The sequence below is a fragment of the Rissa tridactyla genome, chromosome Z (genome assembly GCF_028500815.1).
Source record: "Rissa tridactyla isolate bRisTri1 chromosome Z, bRisTri1.patW.cur.20221130, whole genome shotgun sequence".
Taxonomy (NCBI): Eukaryota; Metazoa; Chordata; class Aves; order Charadriiformes; family Laridae; genus Rissa; species Rissa tridactyla.
This window is the reverse complement of record NC_071497.1, coordinates 73,784,824-73,807,873: the sequence shown is the minus strand read 5'-3', so window position 1 is coordinate 73,807,873 and position 23,050 is coordinate 73,784,824. Positions and strand designations below refer to the sequence as shown.

Sequence of the window (23,050 nt, the reverse complement as noted above, 5' to 3'; positions counted from 1 at the left end):
CATTTAAATGCCTCTCAGTCCAAGGAGGTCTGAGATCCCAGGAGAGGCCCTGAACCGCAGGCTAAGGAAGTAAGTTCACTCCACTGAGGCCTGGCCTCAGTTTAAAGAAGTCCAGCAGCACACACTGATTAAAGCAAAGGAGATGGGCAATCCTGGAGTTTGGTCCCTGGTTCTGGGATTGCTCAGTACAGAGTGTATAAGCAAATGAAACGCATAAGAACAACTTTGAACTAAGACTGTACATTCCCAAGGTACTAAACACTAGGAAAGTTCCCCTAGCAGTCTGCCAATTTCATCCTTGGCAGCCTCCAGGACCAAGTTATGCTGACTGAATACAAAATTCTGAATTACAATGAAGAGTAAAACCCCATAACCATGGTTACAGCGTGAATATTCATTTTTGAATCTCATGAAAAGCTTCACTTTTAATTCATCTTAGCCTGCCACATGAATCCAAGGCCTGTTGTAAAACTTTTAAACCATAAGCACAGACAGATTTCCAAATGAAAGAGGCTCCCGCTGTACATGCGTCTCTCATCTCAAAACTAAATTGATTAGACTTACAGGCAGTACTGCAGCTTGTTTAAACTGAAGTTAAGAGAATTTACCCCTTTGATTAAGCTAGCACAGCTCTGCTTAGATATGCCCATCTTTGTTTAAGGGGAATATTTTGGCAAAGAGACTGTACCCTTTCACTTAAATTTGAAAGAGGCAAGAGGTTTGGAAGGAGAATGGACAGTACATGTGCCAGAGAAACTTAACACTGTTTCCAAGTACGTTTTCCCATTCTATTTAGAGCCTAGATTTTTCTAAATTTTCTGAGGTACTTCATCTAAGCATTTTAATTTTAGCCAACAAGTAGTTCAGAGATCCTCCAATATGCTCTGCAAGTCAGAGCAGAATCTCCTTCCCTCACCTCCAACCATTCATCTCCACATGGGCCATGCAACCTCTTTCACCAAAATTACACCTAAGGTAAACTTTTGTCTCAATGCCTCAGCTCTTCACCCTTTCACCTCCTCTCCCCACACCTACAAGTGAGGGGTGCTCTGCTCTTCTCATATACCCAAGACTGCTTTGAACCATACTGACAGGGAGAATGTCTAGACATAACTGACGTGCACTGACTCACCCACAGCCCAAGAGAGTCTCAGTATGGACAAAATGTTCAAATAAAATAGGTCCATCTAGCTCATCTGAAGCGATATTTTATATCAAAGCCGCAACATGTACTTACCATGCTTTTGATCCTGTTCCAGTACACACATTAAGCCCTGAACTCTTCTGTTTTTCCCAAGGACCATCATCAACTGATATCTCATAATAGGAGGCCCTATGAAGCGAGAATTTAAAACTGGGTTGGCAGGACTTAAAGTTCTCCCTGAATAAGACAGAACACACAGCCTTATCAGGCACATAAAAATTTAGAGCAGCCAGTTTCAAATCTGGATTACAATTTCACAGGCTTTGCACAGCACTTCTGATTTGGCAGACACTTTTGATTCACTGTCTTATAGCATTTTATAATGGACAAAAGTGATCTGCAGCATGGAATTTTAGGTATTTTTTTCTGCAGCCACTTTTCATAATAAATTATGCACAAAGAACTCTGTGGTTCACCTGGGAATAGCTTCGTATACAAGCAGGGTTTCCTGGACTTAGAAATTAAACTACTAATACATTACCTTCCTTGCATAATTGTTGAACTACCAAAAAACTGTGTTCACGCTGTGATTTGGTCTCATAAAATTGTACCAGGGAACACTAAGAGGTAAGGCACTCCAATGTCAGTAATTGCATGGCTTCAAGCTGAATTTTTGATCACTTCAGTAAACAAAAATCCACTGTAATTCTTCACAAACAGCTTTAGTTTTACAACAGTCAGCAGGTTTATGTTTCTCTCTAGGGCAAATTCCTCCTAAAACTCAAACGTAGTAACTTTTGGGGCATGATCATCATTCTGCATGGTATTATTCATGTATCAGAGGATACCTAATGTTAGGCCTAGAGTGACCAAACAGTCTCTCTCTGTAAGCTTCAGAACATACAGGTGTATATTTATGAACTAAAGTTGTTGATGTTCATAGTGCGTAATTCAAACACATAGTCTTCAGATTAAAAGATACCCTCTTAGAAAAACACCGCATTCACGGTGTTCAGCATGACTGAGTTTCACCTTTCTTAGTAAAAGGAGCTTACTGAGCTGTTTCAGCTGATGAATGTTTCAGCCTGAATCGACTAGGAATACACATTGTGAGCATTTGGCGACGAACAGTTTAGGCTCCTACTGAGGGCATTTTGTGCATTCACTCTTGAGAAGATAGGAAGACAAAAGAACTGGAAGCAAATTAAGAACACAGGTGTACAGCTTGATTAAGATAATTTTTGCAAGCTGGATATGAAAGGGTGGGTTTTTCCCTTCATTTTCCATGTCTTCTTAACTGACACGCAGAATAAGACCTTGGAAGAAGTACCTAGGTACTCATGTATTTGAATCTCACAGAAAACTCATCTGTGTGACATCATTATTTAAGTCTTCAAGTGTAAGGCCCTATTAACACAGTATTTATTACTGGAGATTTGTTCCTACAGGCACTGTGTTCCTCAATGCTTCTGAAATATACTGGAACCAAAGAGCACAATGTATTTGTGACACTTGGAAGTAGGGGGCTATTATAAAGCGTTGGAAAGCAGCTATATGTTGCTCTATCACTGTATGTTAAAGAGACTTTTTAGAATCCTGATAAAATTAGGTTTGTTTTAGTAATGAGGAAAATTTGTATCTCTTTGAGACTAATTCCTTCTGCCAGCCTAAAGCTGCAGTCTAGGTGGAAGATAAAGCACTCACGGAACATTTATACTGTTTCCAGCAGCAATCACAGTGTCCCAAGCACTGTACAAACACCAGAAGATGTTACGGTGTTTTGCTTTGGTTGTTTTGTGGTGGTTGTTTTTTTCTAAAGATACAGAATAAAGGGAAAAGAGATATAAAATACAAATTAAAGTTCAGCTTTCCAAAGTTCGGCTAGGATTTGATACAAACTCATTTCTTAAAACAAGGAAATAAGTGTTTTCCCATAATAACAAAGCTTCTGCCAAAGGCAGGCTGATACCTTTGCCTCTAATGACAGAGAGGCAGTGAAAGGAGTAATTGCTCATGCTAAATGTGATTTCTGCTTGGTCATGCTAAAAGCTTATGAAAAGATATTTAAGAAGAGATGCAGAGAAGAGACAGCTTAAGGACAGATATTTAAATCTTCGATCTACTGTAAAGCTAGTAACTGAAGCCATTTGGTTACATAAGAACTAATCAGGAAAGGAGTAAAACAATGAAGAGGAAAGAAAACAGCCAGGAGTAATGAAAAATGAAAGAACAGTGTCAGACAGGAAGGTGGAAAAACAGAATTTAACGTCACTGCGCTTACATCTCTGAAAACACGCTTTGTAATCAACAACAATACAATCACTGTTATACATTCATGGACTAGAACTGAAATTTGACAGCAAATACATCCCATTACTGATTGTTCATTGCAATGTCATAAAATGAAATTAAGTCAATTGTGCCATGCTGTGCAACAACAAACAATTAAACATACCTGGATGAAAGAGATTCCCCAATGAAGACTTCATTGAGTGCTCTCACTGGTAAAAGACGTGGACCAGAAATGTCAGATCCTGCAGATATTGAATGTAACAGTTTTGACATCATGAACTCTAGAACTCAAGTTTTCAAAACCAATTCACAACTCATTGGAGGGCACACTGCTGCCTGGGTTTGTATTCTAGACCTAGTGCTCCATTTTCTTCAAGACTCAATTTTTCACTGATTTAGTCTGTAGCCAGTCACTGTCCTTTACTGGAGACTACAAATATTTCAACCAAGGTCAACCAGCAATGACACTTATGTTCAGACATTGCTTTCCCTGAAAACTCATGAGCAAACAGACAGATTGCAGTCTTCTCTTTGGTCAGTCGCTCTTCCAGACTAGTTACATTTACTGAAAGTAACTTAAGAGACATTTCTGATTAATTTCAAAGAATTAGACTTTATCCACAGGGTAATTAAGAGGGATTAACAAATTGTTCATGTTGCCTAAGGACTTCTCAGTGAGGAAATGCAGTGCTAGACACAGGTTAAGGACAGAATCACACAACTTCAACACATCATAAAGAAAACAGTCAAAGGTGTCTGATGACCAAAGAATTACCCAGGGAGATACTCTCACTTCTAACTTCTCATTTGCTTGCCAGAAGTCTGTAACCACCTTTCTGAATTGTGAAGTAACCTACTCCTAATTTAGTACACACACGTGCATGCAGTATGGAGCAGCTAAACACATGGGAAAATGTTCATGTGGTAACCCCAAGCATCTACAGTAACCCTAGGACACAGCATTTTAAAAAAGCTCAGGTATTTTGCCAGCAGATAATACTATTTAAAAACATCTGTAAATTTACTGTTAATACTGAGAACTGGTTCTAAGTGTACAGTCCAGAATAAACACATAGAAACAAAAAATACTGCCTTCTAAAAAACCTTAATCTGTGTCTTCAGCTAATGAGAGCTGTCTCTCCCTGCCTCTCAAATACAGCAACCAAACTTCACATGCTTCAGCTCTTACAAATCCTTATCTCCTATTCCAAGTTATCGTAGCAAAGTGATTATATTCGTCAGATTTTAACCTACTTTGATCCTGGAATCTTTCATTTATGTGAGCCCTGCTATGTTGCTCTTGGCTTAGCTGCTGTTCATGTAAATCTACAGGGGCTGGGTTAATACCAGTTCCTTCAAGATACAGTCGGATTCTTTGCCGCCACTGCCACCTTAGAGAGGAGAAAGAAGTTGGTATCAGTAGCTGAAATATTCATTACCGAATTAGATAGGATCAGAGAGTCTTCACTCTCAAAGCAGAGCATCTCAAGATTAAAAGTTAAATATATTCAAAGTCACATTTCAAGTTGTATAGCTTCCACTATCATTTCTAAATTTAGAAAGTAAATCATACCAAAATGTAAATACTTTACATATACCAATTTGCTACTTAATGTTTTTTTGCACAGGTAAAATAAGAGAACACTGGCCAAAAGTAGTCTACAAACTTTATAGATAACAACACATCTTTTTAGGCATATGATCCTAACTTAAGAGTTCATGACTGATGCAACGATTCAAAGAACAACAAGCTCTCAGGAATTTACACAGCAATACATGCTGTATTTTTACCACCTTTTGTTTGTATGTGTAGATGTTCAGAAAAGCAGCTGTCAACCCCTTTATATGTAAGTGCCACAAGCACCCTCATTTTAAGATACTCTCCTCGCCTAGGAACTTTAGAATGCTTATGTGGAATTCAAATGAAGAAAGAAAAGGCTATAAAAGGCCTTCTTCCTTAAACTGTTACAATATTTACATTTTTTATTTTTTCCGAGAGGAGGTATCAATTCCTTTTTCCTCTTACAGTTTAGAGATTACATAAAACGAAACAGTAATAGTATTTTTGATTAAGAAAGCAAAGCAAATCACAAGGGAGTGTTATGGTACATCTTTTCCCAGTTCATACTGTCAATATCGGGGTGGCAGTAACCAGCTTACATTTTTCCTGAAATTACAGCAAGGAAGACTTACACTTATATGACTACCATTATTAGTTTTTCCTTGTTATCATCCTCGTAGACCCTCATTCAACACATTCTCAGTATAATTACCTATCTGCTCTTAAATTGCAAGTATGGTTTCAGGTAGTCAGGCAGACAACATGAAATGAGTATCATTATGTTAGTCTCCTTACATTACTCATACCAGAACATGTCAAAACCCCTACAAAATCAGAAAATGGGAGTGTACCCCTATTCTGAGATCCTGTTACATCGTTGACCATCAAAAAAAGAAACACAGGTAGTCCGATGTAGTTTGTCCTTTATAATCAATAATGTTGGTTGTTTCATGGGACTGACTACAAGGCTAGTGCTTACACAGACTGCTGCACTAAAGCAGCTGACACTTCAAGGATAAGGAGAAAAGACAACCCCTCTTCCAGTCTCTGGCACCTCACTGTCCTTATGCAATTCTGAGCCACCAGAAACTCTTCCACTTGGGCTGATCCAGTTACTCACCTACTTTCAAGCTTTCTTGGGGCCAAATATATCTAAGAACTGCCAAGTGAAACACCTGCTCAGATCCTTGCTCAGGAATATAAGTTTCTATTATTCTGGAAAAATAACTAGGCAGATCCTTCCTGTTTCACTCTGGTGAAGCTTCAGCTCCATAATGAGCAACAACAGGAATGTTTGCAACAAAAATATAACATAGCATTCAAAACAATATTAGAAGTGCCTAGATTATCAAGGGAGGTTACCTGCATTCGCACTACTAGCTTTACTTAACCAACTTAGCATGATGGAGACTTAAAAGCTACTGTTTTATAAGTTTTGGAATGTGTGAGTTGAAATACGTGACTTTTCATTTACCCATACCTACTGAAACCTCTTCAGTTATTTATAATCAATCCTAATGACCATATTCACTTCATTTCACAACTTTTCTATGGCACAAATACACTTACACTTCACACTACAAAATAAATATGCTAGCAGTATAAACAAAAGCCAATTGTGATATATTTGCACATGAACGACTTATTTGTGTTTGATGGTTTGTCATCAACATTCTGGAACGTTAATACATCATTGAACAATGTCTCTTTTTAAATAGCTATTTAAAAACTCCCTAGTCTGTCCTTTAAAATTCAGCTTGCTTCCTCCTTAATTCAAGTGAGATTCCTCTATTTTAAGAATATCTAGTATTGAAAACATCAAGCTATCTTCAGCATAAAGAAAAGCTTTGCCTTACCCTAATCTCTTAACAAAATTTAAGCCACTCTACTTTAGTCACCAAACCCTCACATGCAACTCATTGACCATAACTATGTATGTTTCAATAACTTCTATTAGTATGGCCCGTCATTGTACTAAATATGCTTTTGCATGTTAGAATATGTAAACCAATATACCCTTTACAACAATGCAGATCCTCATTTATGAACTTGCTAAGTGAGAAAAGAAGATAAATTACTGAAGGTCATAACAGAATTCTTTTTCTTGGAACGTGCAGTCAAATTTATCCTTTGTATTCCAGTCTCACTCTTGACCACAAACCCATTTTTCAACATGGTAAATACCTACACAGAATTCATGATTTGAGGCATTAAGATTTTACTAAGCATCAGCTGCTTCTCAGGAATTGCACATCATTAAGTATTTTCCAATCATAATATGTTTTGGAAAACCGAAGATCAGTGAATCCTACCTGAACTCACCACGATAAAGCTTCTGCAGTGCTTCAGGAAACGAGTGTGTATATCTCACAGGCAAGCATAAGTGACCCTCTGATCTGGCACCAAAAAAGGACAATGAAAATGACAGTATAACTTTTAAGATTTAGTACCTTTAAAAAACAAAACAAAACAAAACGAACATCTCTTTCTGCTACACAAAGCAAAGCTACACTTTGACCTTTATGAACATATACTATTCTTACATAATAGCACATCAGCAACAATACACCTCTTTCAGTTGCTGGGGTGTGCGTGTATGAGACATAGGATATTGCTGTCACATTCCCCCTAAAAACCGGCTCATCAGCTAGTAATCCTGCAGGAATATGTAGGTACTAATATAATTCCTGTCACCACAGTTCCAGGCAAGCAATTCAAGCTTAAGAAACCTTGCAAGTTAGAAAAAAAAATTTCCTCCATTAACACACAAGTTAGCGATATGACACAGGTAAGCAACATGCCAAAGATCAAAAGAATCTCATGTCAAAGCCAGAAGACTAAACGCTGTTCCCCTTTCATGAGTGATATTTGATAACTTGAAGGCACTTGTTATTTGAACCCTGCTATTCAGGCTTGATACTCTAGAACATCTATTCACAGCATTTGAAAAGTTTTGGAAGAGGAGTAAGGTATGGAAGGAATTAAGGCTTTCTGGCTGCCGCTTTCTTATCTACTAAGATTAAAATAACTGGTAATATCAAAAGCAGAAACCTAAATCTGGAAATCTCAGCAGACAAGGGCCTTGGGGAATTCTGAGTTTTACTGGCCATTCATTTGAAGGTTATACCAACCAGGCAGCACTAATACACTGCACCCACCTGCCCAAATCAATCTTACAGCTAGGTGGATGCAACTTGTTTGGAGTCTATAATAGGACAACTAAATGCCATTAATTGGCTGAGGAGACTGCGTCCTCTGAGATATGACATGGTTTACGTGAAGAAACCAGAACAAACATCTTGATCTGAGTCCCTATCGGATTTCCAATAGGACTCACCTTCTTCATACGGAAACCAAGTTCCTGTGTGTTCAGGCACCACACTTAGTTGCTTTTGTTACGTCCCTTTTCCTGTCTCTGTTCTATACTGCCATCTCTAGCCTCAAACTTCTGGTTAGTAACACAAGTTAACTAGCTGCAAGTGCTGTTACACTGGTGTGTGAAAACAGCTGTGGCAGTTTAACACAGCCATGCTTACCCAATACTACTTATTGTCCTCTCAGATGAGATAGCATAACTCATTGTGGAAATTTTTCTAGTAAAACAACAGGTTCACTTGGTATCTACAATCCACTAGAACAGACATTTACACTGCCAAATGCTACAGGCATGCCTCATGCTTCATGAAAACAGATGCATATTGTGCCTGATACTAAATAACACATTGCTTTCCCAAATGTGTTTTTACCTTTCAGGATCAGTATTTACTCCAATAACTGGTTTAAACTTATCAAAGACCTTACTGGCTGCCAACAACATTGTGCCATCACCTACAGAAAAAGTAAAAAAAAAAAAGTTAGTTTCACTTCATATTGTAGTATCCCAAATAAAATAATCTCACATGTACTGCAACATTACCTCTACTTACTTTTTTTATCAACAACCAATTAGGTAAGCTGCACAAAAATAAAATGGGACCAAAAAGCTACTGACACCTTTCAAAGCAGAATAGTGACAATTGAATTAAAGATGTCAAATGTGATTGGAAAAAGTACGACTTACCTGACAACTATATATGTTGAGGCAACTGAATTTGGCAGAAACAAGTTTTAAAAGAAATTTAAGGAAATTTCTGTACGTTTATAAGCTGGTAAGAGAAATTCTTTAAGAAAATAAATTTAGAAAGTATTACTAATGAAAACCATAGGAGACAGGAAACAATACCAAATTTTACTGTGAATCACATGAAAACAATGACTTTAGTTCGAACTCCTAGAAGACACAATTTAAAGGTCATACTTGGCCTTAAATAGGCATGCTTGGAAAAGAAGTCTTAGATAAAACTATTGAAGTAGAAATCTTTAAGTGTCACTGGCTTCTTCAGATAGTGATATTCTTTCCTGTCTGTTAAATAGAAGGAAAACAACAACCTGGATCAGTCTTCGCACCAAGATATAAGCTCTGAAAACCTTGGATGATATATCACTTCCCAGACGCTTGCCTCATAACCATGACAAGTGTTGCCACAGCCAAACTGGCACTTTAATCTCTAGCTTAGAGGAGTTCCTTGGAATCTACAGGAGTATATTAGGATGCTTCAGGAACGTACACGCATCTCTTTCTGCCCATTCTGCCCATTCTGCAACAGTGGTTAAGGGCAAAGTGGACCAGCGGGGAGCAGAGAAAGGCAGAGCAGTGGTCAAGTCTAACTGCTAACTATGTCAAGAGCCGAGCAACACACTGCAGTATTTGCAGCAAATCACAAAATAACAGGGAATGAACTGCTGCAATCCAATGTTAAAAAGAAACAATCAGGTTAAGTTGCTCTGTTGCTTCATTTTAAAAACTCTAATCAGTGGCACAATCTGCTCAGAAGTTGCATACTTTTACCTGTACCATCCAACTAGATACTCCAGTCACTGGACTTAAGTGTCAGAGCAAGAAAGACAGTTTGAGCATGGGGAGGAAAAAGTAGTATGTTAGTCTCCACATCACATACCAAAAACCAGTGTGGGGTTTAGGGCTATGTATAATCACATGACAGCAAGCATTTTATCCTCTTTAGTTGAAAACTATAGCAAATTCCACAGTTTATACTGTTTTACACAAGACAAATATCTCCAAAGTGGTCATGCATCAGGATTCACTTCCTAGTGCTACAATTTTAGATACCAGAGGTAGAGAGGATGGTCACAAGCATTGCATTTTGTCATATTTTCTGACAATTATCTTATTGTTCAGTTTTCAAAATGTGCATACATCCAGATGCTTCACACACTGCAGAAGATTTTTGAAAAATATATCTATGAAAACATACTGAAACAAATACTTCCCTTCCATTAAGTCGTACCTCCTGCTGATATAATAGCATCTGCCCACCGAACTGTCTCTTCATTATATTCTCGACGTTTAACAAGACGAACTTCTATCCTCTCGTTCCTATAAAGTGCAGAAAAAGCCTGAATGTGTCCTATATTGTTCCTTGTCACATCCTTCTGAAAAACTGACATGTAATTAAGAACTAATTACAGTGGTATTTGGCTTATAAGAGTTTGACACTCACACAAATCTTTTATATCTTTTTCATTTGTTTTCAAGGCAATAACACAGTGTGTTAGTTAAACTGAACTGAGCTACTCCACATTACAGTTGTTTCAGGAATAACTGTTAATCTGCACCATCCTGTTTTCAATATTCCTATTTTATTACAGCTTGTAACACAAAACTTCCTTTTGTTCTTTCACACAGTCCATGGATATTTGCACTGTGTCTGAAGTTCTAAACAGGCACGCATTCTTACCGTAAACTGTCTACAACATGCTCCACGTTTTTTGTATGAATGCGATGCCGCTCCAGCAGACCAGCATAGTTAGATCCCTTCAAGGCAAGCTGTAAGACACAAATTGATTTTGTGCAAGATAATCACTACAGCAAGTGCTCTGAGTAATATAAATAGAAGCTATAAAAAAAAGTATGTCTTTTATCTCAGTAGAAGCATGCACTTTTATAAGCATTCAATTAATTACATCTCTAGATACACAGCAGTCAGATTACTTTGGCTAGTTCATTAAATGACTTACATGGCCACAGCAGCCAAGAATCACAGACCTTTTAAGGGCTCTACACAAATATGCAAACAAGTACACTACGCTGACTTCTATGCCACTTCAGACACTTTGCTTTCCCTGAATCTGATAAGTAATTTAAACTCTAGGTAAAACTACATAAAATAGTTATGCTAACTATACTCCTGTCATGTGCTAAAAGCACCCCAAACAGTTAGCTAATTATTTTAAGAGTTATAAACATTGTGCTACAGACAAAGAGGATCACAGAAAAAGCAACAGGAATGATAACTAAGAAAACAGGAATCTTTGAAATGCCTACAGCACTAACCTTCAAATTGTATTTGACATAAAATGGAAGACTGCCAAGTGCTGACAAAGGTGACCTTTCCCCCGCATCAAAAAAAGCTTAAGGACAATCTACCAACTACCTTTGATACTGTCCCCTGGATTACAGACCAGATTTTTCAAACAAATACGCATTGATAACAGGACAAACAGCATTTAGCAGTTGCATTCTAGCATCATTCTTCTTGGAAACTGGAGAATTTAAATACTTAATCTTGACATACTCTTTAGACCATGGAAAACATTTTGCAGTTCATACAGATAGACTCTTACGAGCAGGCAGGTGAGACTGCTGGCTGAAGATTAGATTTTTTTTTTTTTTGCAACAGGTTTCTGTGCAACTAATTCAGTCACCATCTCTATGCATTCATTCTTTACCTCCCTTAGTGTCCTCACCTGGGGCTGGTACTGCCCAATACATGTTTGCATGGAGATTAAGCAAGTAGAAGAAAGAGGGTGAGAAGGATGTTATGCAAAAGGGGTTTATAAATACATTCATAATGAAAGTGATCCTGCTTTGGGCAGCAGGCTAGACTAGATGACCTCCTGAGGCTCCTTCTGGCCTGAATTATTCTACAATTGTACTGTCATTGCTTCCTTTTCCTGGATCAGTTAAAACCAATTTACCAGGACAGAGACAGAACTTCTTCTGGAGTTTGTGTAGAGGAATTAATCTGTTCCAGAAGCTTTGAACAGGAACTTCCAGCGATTTATTCAAGTGCTTTACTCAAAGTTGCACGCCCTTCCAAGAGACAGTGCTGCCAGACAGCCACATCTAATCCCATTTCCATAGAGACTCCCACACGACAGAACTCGAGAGCAAAGGGGAGAGGACTGGCCGGATACAACAATTACAGTTAACTGCAATCCAATACCCAACAAATGCAATCATCCTTCATCTGACACCCGCTGATGTCAAGAAATCCAAACATGAGCCAAGCACAAAAACAGACTTGGTGCTGAAGAAATTACAGAAAATAATGGAATTGGTCGCTCTGGAACTGCATCAGTGTTCTGCTCAGTGTGTTTACAATCTGCAATTAACTTGCAGGAATTAAATCTTCAGGTGGTCTTAGAGCTGGGACCAGGAAACCACCTCCAACAGAGGGGCTCCTAGACTTCGCCTGGATGCCACCAACGCCACTACAGGCAGGCAGCAGGAGTAGCTGCCAACTGCGCTTAGTCACACACACAGATAAGCATGCTGGTGATCAGAAAACATCCAGCTTTCAGGTGTTATTTACAAAGGTTGTTAGTACAGGGTTTACTGGGATACGAGGTATTATGTTGCATTAATTGCCTCACACACTTAAACACGTTGTTTCTACTCCCCAGCTACAATACTTGTGCACTCCCATACACCTCTTGCTCCTCCAGAGCCCATGGTGTTGCCCTGGGAACTTGAATGGGGAAGGACAGAGTACACAAAGCTATGGCCGGTTACAGCACTGCCCATTGCTGGGTCTGCTGTCAGCCTCTCATGATCCATTTGGAGCAGAAAGGAGAAACTGTAGGAGGAAAGGCGGCGGCATTTGCCTCCCACAGACAACATCTGCCGCTGAGCACCAAAGGTCTAATTTGCTAGAAAACAGATTTTTCAATTGCACGTTTGAAGCACAAATTGACCTTGCTTTACCACCAGGAAGAACAAGAAATCCACAGCAAATAACGACAAAAAAACCCAACTGTGTTACTAAAATCAGGGTTCTCATTCATGCTTCCTCTAGAAATATCTGCTGTGAATGAAACATGAGTACCTGACAAGCAAACTGCTGCTGCAGCACACGTTTTTCAGGCTGCTATTTCCATAGGCTATTACACACACAACAGAAACTGCTAACTCCATCCTGCAATTTTATGTACCTCATTTATTTGGCTAGTTTATCAGCATGCAATCTTTCAACTTGGTCGAAGACAGCCTTTATCTCAGAACAACGACAGTGTAATAAATCTCTGTATGATCATCTGCAGGCTTTTGAGCCACCATCAGTGGTAAGCCTATAGCTAACATTTCACTGGCATTACTAGCAAGAAGAGTACAGGTAGTGTCAATGCTGTGGACCACTGTCTGTTCTGCAACTTACATTTGCCTTAGGTGTGTTAAATTATTTCACCAACAGCTTCAGAACTCAAAAGCTTCATCAACCGCATCCCGGGCTGCATCAAAAGAAGCATGGCCAGCAGGTCGAGGGAGGTGATTCTGCCCCTCTACTCCACTCTGGTGAGATTCCACCTGGAGTACTGCATCCAGCTCTGGAGTCCTCAGCACAAGAAGGACATGGACCTGTTGGAACAGGTCCAGAGGAGGGCCACAAAGATGATCAAAGGGCCGGAGCACCTCACCTGTGAAGACAGGCTGAGGGAGTTGGGGTTGTTCACCCTGGAGAATAGAAGGCTCCAAGGAGACCTTATAGCAGCCTTACAGTATCTAAAGGGGGCCTACAGGAGAGATGGGGAGGGACTCCTTATGAGGGAGTGTGGCAATAGGACGAGGGGTAATGGCTTTAAACCGAAAGAGGGAAGATTCAGATTGGATATCAGGAAAAAAATTTTTTTTGTGAGGGGGTGAGGCACTGGCACAGGCTGCCCAGAGAAGCTGTGGATGCCCCATCATCCCTGGAGGTGTTCAAGGCCAGGCCAGATGGGGCTTTGAGCAGCCTGGTCTAGTGGGGGGTGTCCCTGCCCATGGCAGGGGGGTTAGAACTAGATGATCTTTAAGGTCCCTTCTATCCCGAACCATTCTATGATTCCGAAAGCAGAAGAGGATGTTCAGCAAATAAGTCACCAATATCCTGACGACTGGCTGAATAATTTCTGTGGATACTTCTACTCTTGCCAAGAGCAGCACTACAGAACAGGTACCTAATGCGTAGATGTCTCCTCTTTGAATTTAGCTGTAGAACAAGTAAGCAGGTATCACTAGGCAACAAGATAAATGAAAAGTTAGGGCCTTGAGTTTAAATGGCTAAGCTACATCTACGGAGTTAATTAAACGTCCTAATTTGGAAAAGGCTCCAGAGATTAAATAAAAACAGTCTGCCCACCACTAGCCTCATCCCTCTAGATCAGAGATAAATAACTCACAAGTTCCTTCATCTAAGAACTCACAGAGGGTCAGCTTCCCTAATTATAGTCAAGAATATCAAACAGGAATGCTAATCATCAGCTGCTTTCCATGTAACTACTCCAAAGAATCAGAGAAGTGCCTACAGCCCTCGTGGTCAGAGGCCACAGAATAACAGAGTAGTTGAGGTGGGAAAGGAGGTCCTCTGGAGGTCATCCGGTGCAACCACCCTGCTCAAGCAGGACCATCTGGAGCTGCTTGCCCAGGACCATGTCCAGACAGCTTTAGAAGATCTTCACAGGTGGAGCCTCCGACACCTCTCTGGGCAACCTGTCCCTGTGCTCAGTCACCCTCACAGTGAAAAAGTGAAAATGTTCAGACAGACCTCCCTGTGTTTCAGTTTGTGCCCACTGCCTCTGATCCTGCCTTATATCCAGGACCTGAATACCATACTAGAACTATGTCAAACACTACCTCTTAGAAGAGGTCTGCACTGAGGATAAAGACAAACCGATACCACCTCCTTTTTACTTTAGAAGAGCTTAAGGAAAAGATCAGACGCTCCAGTTGCTGTGTGCATGACCACCTCCCCAAAGAGAAACTTGTGCTGTAGAGACAACCCTAGACTGCAGGACAGCCTGGCTCCCGAGCCCACTGACCAGACAGGACCACAAACCTAGGCCAGGCTTGGGTCTTCCCAATCGACCTGTCCAAAAGGCCCATAGGCTTTCACTTCTGCATGAAGAGAACTTGCAAATTCTTCTTCCTTCAGAGGAAGCTCTGATTTACAATTGTCACGGTTGTCCTTCCAAAAGAAAAGGGTTTGACAGGCCACTCTCCACTTTCAACATCGAAGAAGTCTGACAGTCTTACAGAGCAGACATCTTTATAGCAAGTATTGACACTCTCGGCTAAAAAGTGAAAAAATGACCACGAAAAAATGGTCATGACTACTATGGCCAACCCATGTTGAGTTTATTTGGTATTTCAAGCTGTATGGAGTAGCAATTTGATCCGAGTATCAAGTCTGCCTCAAGAAAAATAGAGTTATACCAAACACCCACTAAAATTTATGCAAGTAATTTTGCATAAGGTAGTTTCTTCAGGTTTTCTTTTTTAAATCAGGACTTAAATGAAGTAAAACAACAGAGCTCTGATGTTTTACAGGAAAAAGTTATCATCCAAAGTAATTCTTCTACTTCATTTCACCACTAAACTTTTTACGAAAAGTCACTTCCTTCCATGGAATAAGTGGCTATGTTTGGCCTGTGAAACTGAAGAAAACCTCACAAAATTGAAAAACCTAAACTAAGTGTCATGGGGTAATAGCATATACTCCTGAAAAACTTACCCATACTAACACAAAAAAACTAAAAAAATCACAAAGAACATTAAGAAGTGTGCCAGTACAGTGTAAGGAGTATACTGCAACAGAGAACATTTAAACTTAGTGATATTCTTCCAGAAATTGCCAGGCTGCAGACTGACTTTCTAGACGGCTAGAAAATAAAAACGATGTTCCTACAGAGCTCAGGATCTTCAAAGTGGAGCACACTTATTTCTTGGTGTTGAAGTTGTAAAAGCCTACATAAAGGGCCACACAGGTCTGGAGCCCTGCACTGCAGGTTAAGTAATTTCTTCCAGCAGTTATCTGGAAAGATCAGCAAGAGTACATGAAACTGAAAAGTACTGATGAATAGAATTTATCGGCTATGAGTTTATAAACACAAAGGGAACACGGCGTTTGCTTAGTCCCACTTGCTAAGGTTCCTGGAACAGGAAAAAATATGGGTAAAACATACAGGAAATGTTGCATCAGAGCCCAAGGGTGGTCAGCTACAGGTGGCATTAGCGGAAGCACCCAAAAGCCAAAGTATTCATGGAGAGTGGAAAGAAACAAGTACAACTGTAAGCCTGTTAATCGGACCTCAGTAGCATACAGGATTGTAAAATAAAATGCAAGAATATATACATGAGAGCTATTCTAGATAAAAGTGCATTAGCATATGAGAACAGGGACAAACTGGCCAAAAATACATTCAGGCATAGGTTCAGTAGCATTCTTAAACCTTACAGCAGAGATGCAATGCAAAGCAGGCTTCCAGAAGAGCCTGCATTGCAAAACACACTCAGGCGAGCAGAACATGTTCTATGATGGAGTTATTTTTCCTTAGGAGCCTGAAAGAGATAAGGTATAGACCACATGCCTAAAAAAAGCTCTTCCTGTATCTTCTGGCCTGATCCTTTTTCAATGAAAGGATAATTTTTCACAGAGCTCCTTTAATGGTCATTTAGGCGAGAGATACTTGCTTGACCGCCTTCCTTTTGGAGTCTTAGCACTCACTTCTGGCAAGTGTCACCCCACTCAGTTTGAACTGTGGGTCTGCTGTCCTTGAGTAATGGTGGCCCTCCAGGAACAATGTTGTGCAACAAGGACATGGCCTGTAGCCACAAATACAGAAGCAACACAAAGCCAAGAAACATCATACCCACTGCTGTCTATGTATGTAGATTATGATCCTTGATTTAGAAAATGGGGAAAAGAAAAGCCATAACCAAGTCTTACTGACGCATGTATGTAATATATATTCATATTGTCATTACGAGGCTTATCCTGAATTTACAGCACTAACCTTCATGTTGCCTTAAACTGCCACTGCACCGGAGCGGAGTTAATGCCTCGGTGTGCCAATCAGTTGGTTTACGACTGCTGCTCATTTAGGAGTTAAACTAAATGTCTGACTAGAAGTGGAAAAAAAAAAAAAAAAAAAGAAGCATAGATCTAGAAACGATTGCTCTCTCAAATTTCCACAATGAACTTGCCCACACATGCACCCAAGCACGAAAACAAGAACAGATCACTGCTTTCCCATCTACCTAATTTCTACAAAAAGAACCACCAAATAAATATTAAGAGAGTAACAGCTAAACGCAGAAATTTGAATTTTAATCTGTAGAGGAAAATACTATGACCACTTTAGGTATAATCATCTAACCATTTCTCAGCAGAATACAGTAGTACTAGAAGTCCTATATTTTCAGAAATTGCCTCTCTAGATTAACCACATCTTCCAACTAGACAAAGTTAGTGCTCTCGGATTTGCTCTCAGTTTTAAAAGAAACAAGCATTTATTTTGACAGGAATATAGAAAAAAAAATTTTTCCATAAGTGTTAAGTTTTGAACTAGAAACAGCTTTGAATGTAGCATGTGCTTCAAATAGCTTCCTCTTAGCTTCCATAGCAAATAAGGAACACTGAGTCAAAATTTGCTTAAGTACCAAAGACTGGCCATCTATAGTTGCATGCAGGTGACTCTCCTATGCTCTGGCGTTAACTACTAGTTATGTTAAATCTTCATCCGTCATGCTAAAAACAAATCCAGTTTTCCTCACAGGTCAGGCAGACACTGATTTCTGATTTCTTAAGAGCTCAATTATATACTGAGCTTTCCTATTTCACAATGTATAATTAATCCACATACAAATAAGTGGGATTAAAGCACGACTGAGCTTCTGAATCTTAGATAATAAAGTGCAGAACACAAAAGAGAAAAATAAACTGAGCAGTTAGTCATGGCAGAACTGGTCCAGTAGAAATCTGCACCTTGGAGACACTTTTCAAATGTTCCACAGAAAAGGGTCTGCTAGAAGGACACCCACAGCAACCTTGAGCAACCACCCTGAACCTTCAACGAGTTTTCCAGCAACAGCTGGAACTGATGGGGGAGTTGAATTTGGTGGTTGTATACAACTGATGGACAGGTTTAGATATGACACCAACTTTCACAGTAAGTATACGTCAGCATGCCCATCCTCACCTGCTTCTAACTAGAGAGTTATCAAGACAAGCATCACTTATGAGCTTTGATTGCTGTACTTATACTAATAACAGCAAGTTTGTGGATGACACCAAGCTGAGCAGTGTGGCTGATACTCTAGAGAGAAGGGATGCCATTCAGAGGAACCCAGACAGGCTTGAGAGGTGGGCCCATGCAAACCTAATGAGATAGAACAAGGCCAAATGCAAAGTTCTGCACCTGGGTTGAGGCAATCCCTGGGATCAATACAGGCTGGGGGATGAAGGGATTGAGAGCAGCCCTGAGGAGAAGGACTTCGGGGTGCTGGTGGATGAGAAGCTTCACATGAGCCAGCAACGCATGCCTGCAGCTCAGAAAGCCAACCGCACACTGGGCTGCATCAAAAGCAGCATGGCCAGCAGGTCAAGGGAGGTGATTCTGCCCCTCTACTCTGCTCTGGTGAGACCCCACCTGGAGTACTGCGTCCAGCTCTGGAGTCCTCAGCACAAGGGGGGCACAGACCTGTTGGAGCAGGTCCAGAGAAGAGCCACAAAGATGATCGGGGTGCTGGAACATCTCTGCTATGAGGACATGCTGAGAGAGCTGGGGCTGTTCATCCTGGAGAACAGAAGGCTCCTGGGAGACCTTATAGCAGCCTTCCAGTACCTAAAGTTAGGTTAGGTAAAGGAAAAGCTATAGTGTGTGCGGTATTAGCGGCAGCACTGGCTGCAGCCCAATAAAACTTGACCAGGAAAACAGAAGGAGAGAAAATAAAATCCTTGCAAGAGCAAATTGAAATTTTGCAAAGCCAATTAGCCACTGAGCGTAACACCACTCAGCGACTCCACACAGCTCTGTCGGATGCCCTGGACCAAGAAAAAAACCTTATGGTCCAAACTAAGGGAGAGTAAGTGAGAAACCTATAACTAGATGGGTCTTAACCCCTTCCTGGATAATGAACCGGGATTCGCAAGTCCAGCAAAACTGGCCGATAGACCTTTGTATCTGATGAAGGAGTTAGAGATGAGCTGGAAAATTTTTTACCCCCAAAATGACAAGGCAACACGAAGACTGAGACTACTGACAACGGTCAGGCAGGGGCGGGGGGGGGGCCACAAGTTACCACCCGAACGACACCATATTCGGCAACCAAACTATCAAAAATCCAGGAAAAATATACTAGACTAGCTCAAGAGACTGAATATGTATGGAGGGTATCACTGACTGGCGGAGACCGAATTTTATTGTCACAAGACGAGGCATCGGGGTATTATGGGCCCGGTGTATTTTTGACCACCGAAGAGAACCGTGGTCCTTAACCCAACTTGTTGCATATTGGGCAGGGGGGTTAGATCCCATGGAACAAGGTGACCCTGGGTGTACTGAGACCCCAACTATAAACCACTTAAACAAAAGTCTGAAAAAGATTGCCTGTCTCCAGTTAAGGCATGACAGACATTTAGTTCCCCAACAACCATTTCCAATGTTACTAAACGCAAACCCTGATAGAATGACTCCCCTGATCCAAGGCTTGCCAGGCTCTAAATATGCGGTCCAACTCCAGGACCGTTTGCAGGACGCATTAGCCCCGAGGGGGTGGGAGAAAGAATCAGCAGGGGAGAGCTATGACCCGGGTGGAGGTGGCATAAGAACTGATTAGATATGGTTGAAGGATGGGCCTTATAGGGGAATCGGGTAAATCTAAACCCACTGTGCATAGAGTAGAACAACAGGAGGATTGCACCCCCCCCACAAAATCTGGGGGCAAAGAGAAATCAATTGTGGACTGAAGGAGTTAAAGAGGGAATTCCCCGGGATGTAATGGATGGCCTACCCACTGCAGCTCTAGAGAAGCTCGTTGGAGCCTGGAAAGATCAAAGGAAATTATCTTCCAGGACAGATGGACCCTCCCAGGGAAAATGCGAGGCAGAAATGAAATATGGCGAAATGGTGCTAACTGTCGGTCAGACACCAACTGCCCCTGAGGAGGACTTGATTGATCTCTAGTCAGGAAACTGGATGCGCTGTTCCCATTAAGTCAGCCGGGGGACGGCCAGTGCATTCACCTAAGAAGGCTCATGGATAATAGTAAGGGAGACTTCTTAATTACCTTTCCCCTTGGCCCTTTTAAAACTCCAGTTACATTTTTAGTGGACACCGGTGCTCAGGTCTCAGCACTCCGAGCGGATGTTGCTGAGCGCAATGGCATAGCTGTTGATAAAAAACAGATTCGGGTTACAGATGTTTTTGGAAACTCTAAGCCACAGCCAACAGCTCAGGTTAAGTGCTGGATACCTGGAAATGAAACTGCAATACAGGCACTCATGATTTTGGGAACTTTCCCCACAAATATCTTGGGACTCGATCTGGGTGGATTCAAGAAGAAGGGAATGGAAGTTTGGGCTCCCTACTGTCTCTGTGACTTTTACAGCAAGCACCTGCATTTTCCCTCTCCAAAACTGTTAATGTAAAACCCTATGCCCTGCCCCTGGGAGCAAGGGAAGGGATTACTCCAGTGATAGCTGAACTACGACAGCAAGGGGTAATTATCCCCACACACTCACCCCATAATTCCCTGGTATGGCCAGTCCATATGCCCAACAGGAAGTGGCAATTCACAATTGATTACCAGCATCTGAATGCCATCGCAGGCCTCTTGACAGCTACAGTGCCTAACATAGCTGAAAGAATCATACAGCAACAAGAACCGATCATTCTACAACTACCCTTTAAGGTCTTGAAACCTGTGCTGACTGGAGCCCCTCCCCTATGAGGGCTGCACAGCAAGAAACAGTGAGGAAGTGATGATATACACAATTGGGTCGCTATTGCCACACACAGCAGATAGAGGAGGGAACCCTCAAAGTGCTCATAAAACTTGCTCCTCCATCTGAACCCCACCTGAACAATGTATGGTTTAGGAATCTGTTGTTGGCTGAATGAATTGAGAAGCTTATTTGAGCATGGAAAAAACAAAACACATTACCCCTCAGGAAATATAGCAAGATGGCAGTAATCTAACAGCAGTCCAGGAAAAAAAAAAAAGTGTGTGTGGGGAATCAGAAAAAAAAAAACAAACCAAAACCCCACAACTGTGTCTCCTGCTGCCTCCTATTGTATGAATCCCTTTGCTCCTTTTTTGTGGACCTCTTAGAGACACTCCACAGAATGACTTAACTCTTGCCTTCTTAACCCTTTCATCACTGTTATTATGATTGTTCTTTATTTTTAAAAGGATATAAACCCTGAAGACTCCCGTCAACATATATGCGTGGGTAGTCACTGATGCTCACAGGAAGGACCATCAGATCCACACTAGGTGGATCACACTACCTTTTTAATTATTTTCTGCTCTATATATGTTTTACAGGTTATAAACAACCACCGTGGGACTTATATTTTTGATTGTTAAGTGCATTATTCCTTGCTTGTACTTTACTAGGGAAAGATGGTGTGGGAGAAATTGTATTCTTACTTAGTGTATGTACAGTCTTGTCTCAGTCAATTGTAAATTTGAATCCCAGTTTGGCATGGGAGTCGATACAAAGGTTTATGCATATTTGGAACCATACAGACTAGGGGATGTGCATCACCCTCCCTGGTTCTGCACCAGAAAAGTCCAAATTTACAATGGTTAGTCTAAATCTTACAAAAATATTGAAAATAAGTTAAGTCCCCTTTTTCTTGACCAGAAAGAGGGCCGACCATGGAAAAGTAATAGGGTGTGGATTTTGACACTCGAGGGCTTTGTATCAACTTCCGAGCAACTCTATTTGAGAGTATTTATGGAACAAAATTTGTTATCAGTCCTTAACCCATAGTTCTAGTAAACTGTGTTCCCAGTTAAATATGTCTTAGATATGCTTTTGGAGAATTAAACATACAGGTCCAACAAGTCTCCAAGATGACGCTCCAAAACCAATTAGCATTGAACATGCTATTGCTTAAAGGACAAGGAGTGCATGGCATGCTAAATTTGACTGAAGAAGAATGCTGTATTACCATTCACAACGCCAGTACCTCACAGAAGAAGCCCATGCAAGGATGATGGAAGTTATGGATAAGACCAGAGAATTGTTCCAATCACTCCACTGGACTGAGATCTGTATCATGGATCACTTCTCTTCTGCAAACTTGGGGACTCATGGGGTGGGAAAAGTGGCTAGCACAAATTGGAATAGCTTTGTTAAGTGGATTTATATTCTTAATGGTAGGGATTGCTATGATATGAGGTATGACTACCTGTTTGTTCTCTTTACTCCTACTATGGTCATGTTCCATCTTGGAATCCTTAGGAGTGATGGGGTGAGGAAAATGCCTTGTAAATATCGCCCTTACGATATTGTGGAATTCCATGCTAGGCCTTACAGCAGTTATACGTATGATCTCTCTTTCTGTCATCTCTACACACTACATTCAGATCACAGCAGTCGAAGAAAATCTTGGAGTGTTTGAGTCACGGGGTGGTGTAAGAGACAGACCGTAAATTCCCTGACAAGGGGCAGAAGGCCGTCCAAGCCTTCAATGGAATGCCTCAAACACAAGGAAATAAATAATGCAGGCCTGGCCTTCAAAGAACTGATAAGGCTAACACTTCTGGCCCTGAAAGTGTGGTGAGCTGGCCAGTTCTCAGTTCTTAAGGCCATTGTGTCTGCTGAGTGACCTTTGCTTCATTATTATTGCCTCCAGTATTGCCTTGACATTGAATTTTGGTATTTCAGACAGCCGGTGCCTGGACATCCGAAGATCCATGACAGACGACAGCAGCACTGTGCTCCTCC

The 23,050-nt window shown here is 40.9% G+C and overlaps 1 protein-coding gene across 1 annotated transcript in view; it reads right to left on the bottom strand.

Moving 5' to 3' along the window:
• The window catches only part of NADK2 (NAD kinase 2, mitochondrial), a 31,575-nt gene that overhangs the window by 5,344 nt on the left and 3,181 nt on the right, over positions 1-23,050 (bottom strand). The window contains 7 exon segments of the mRNA XM_054185596.1: positions 1,238-1,381; positions 3,600-3,678; positions 4,691-4,827; positions 7,310-7,393; positions 8,744-8,825; positions 10,346-10,434; positions 10,796-10,884. Coding sequence (XP_054041571.1) covers positions 1,238-1,381; positions 3,600-3,678; positions 4,691-4,827; positions 7,310-7,393; positions 8,744-8,825; positions 10,346-10,434; positions 10,796-10,884 — 704 coding nt within the window.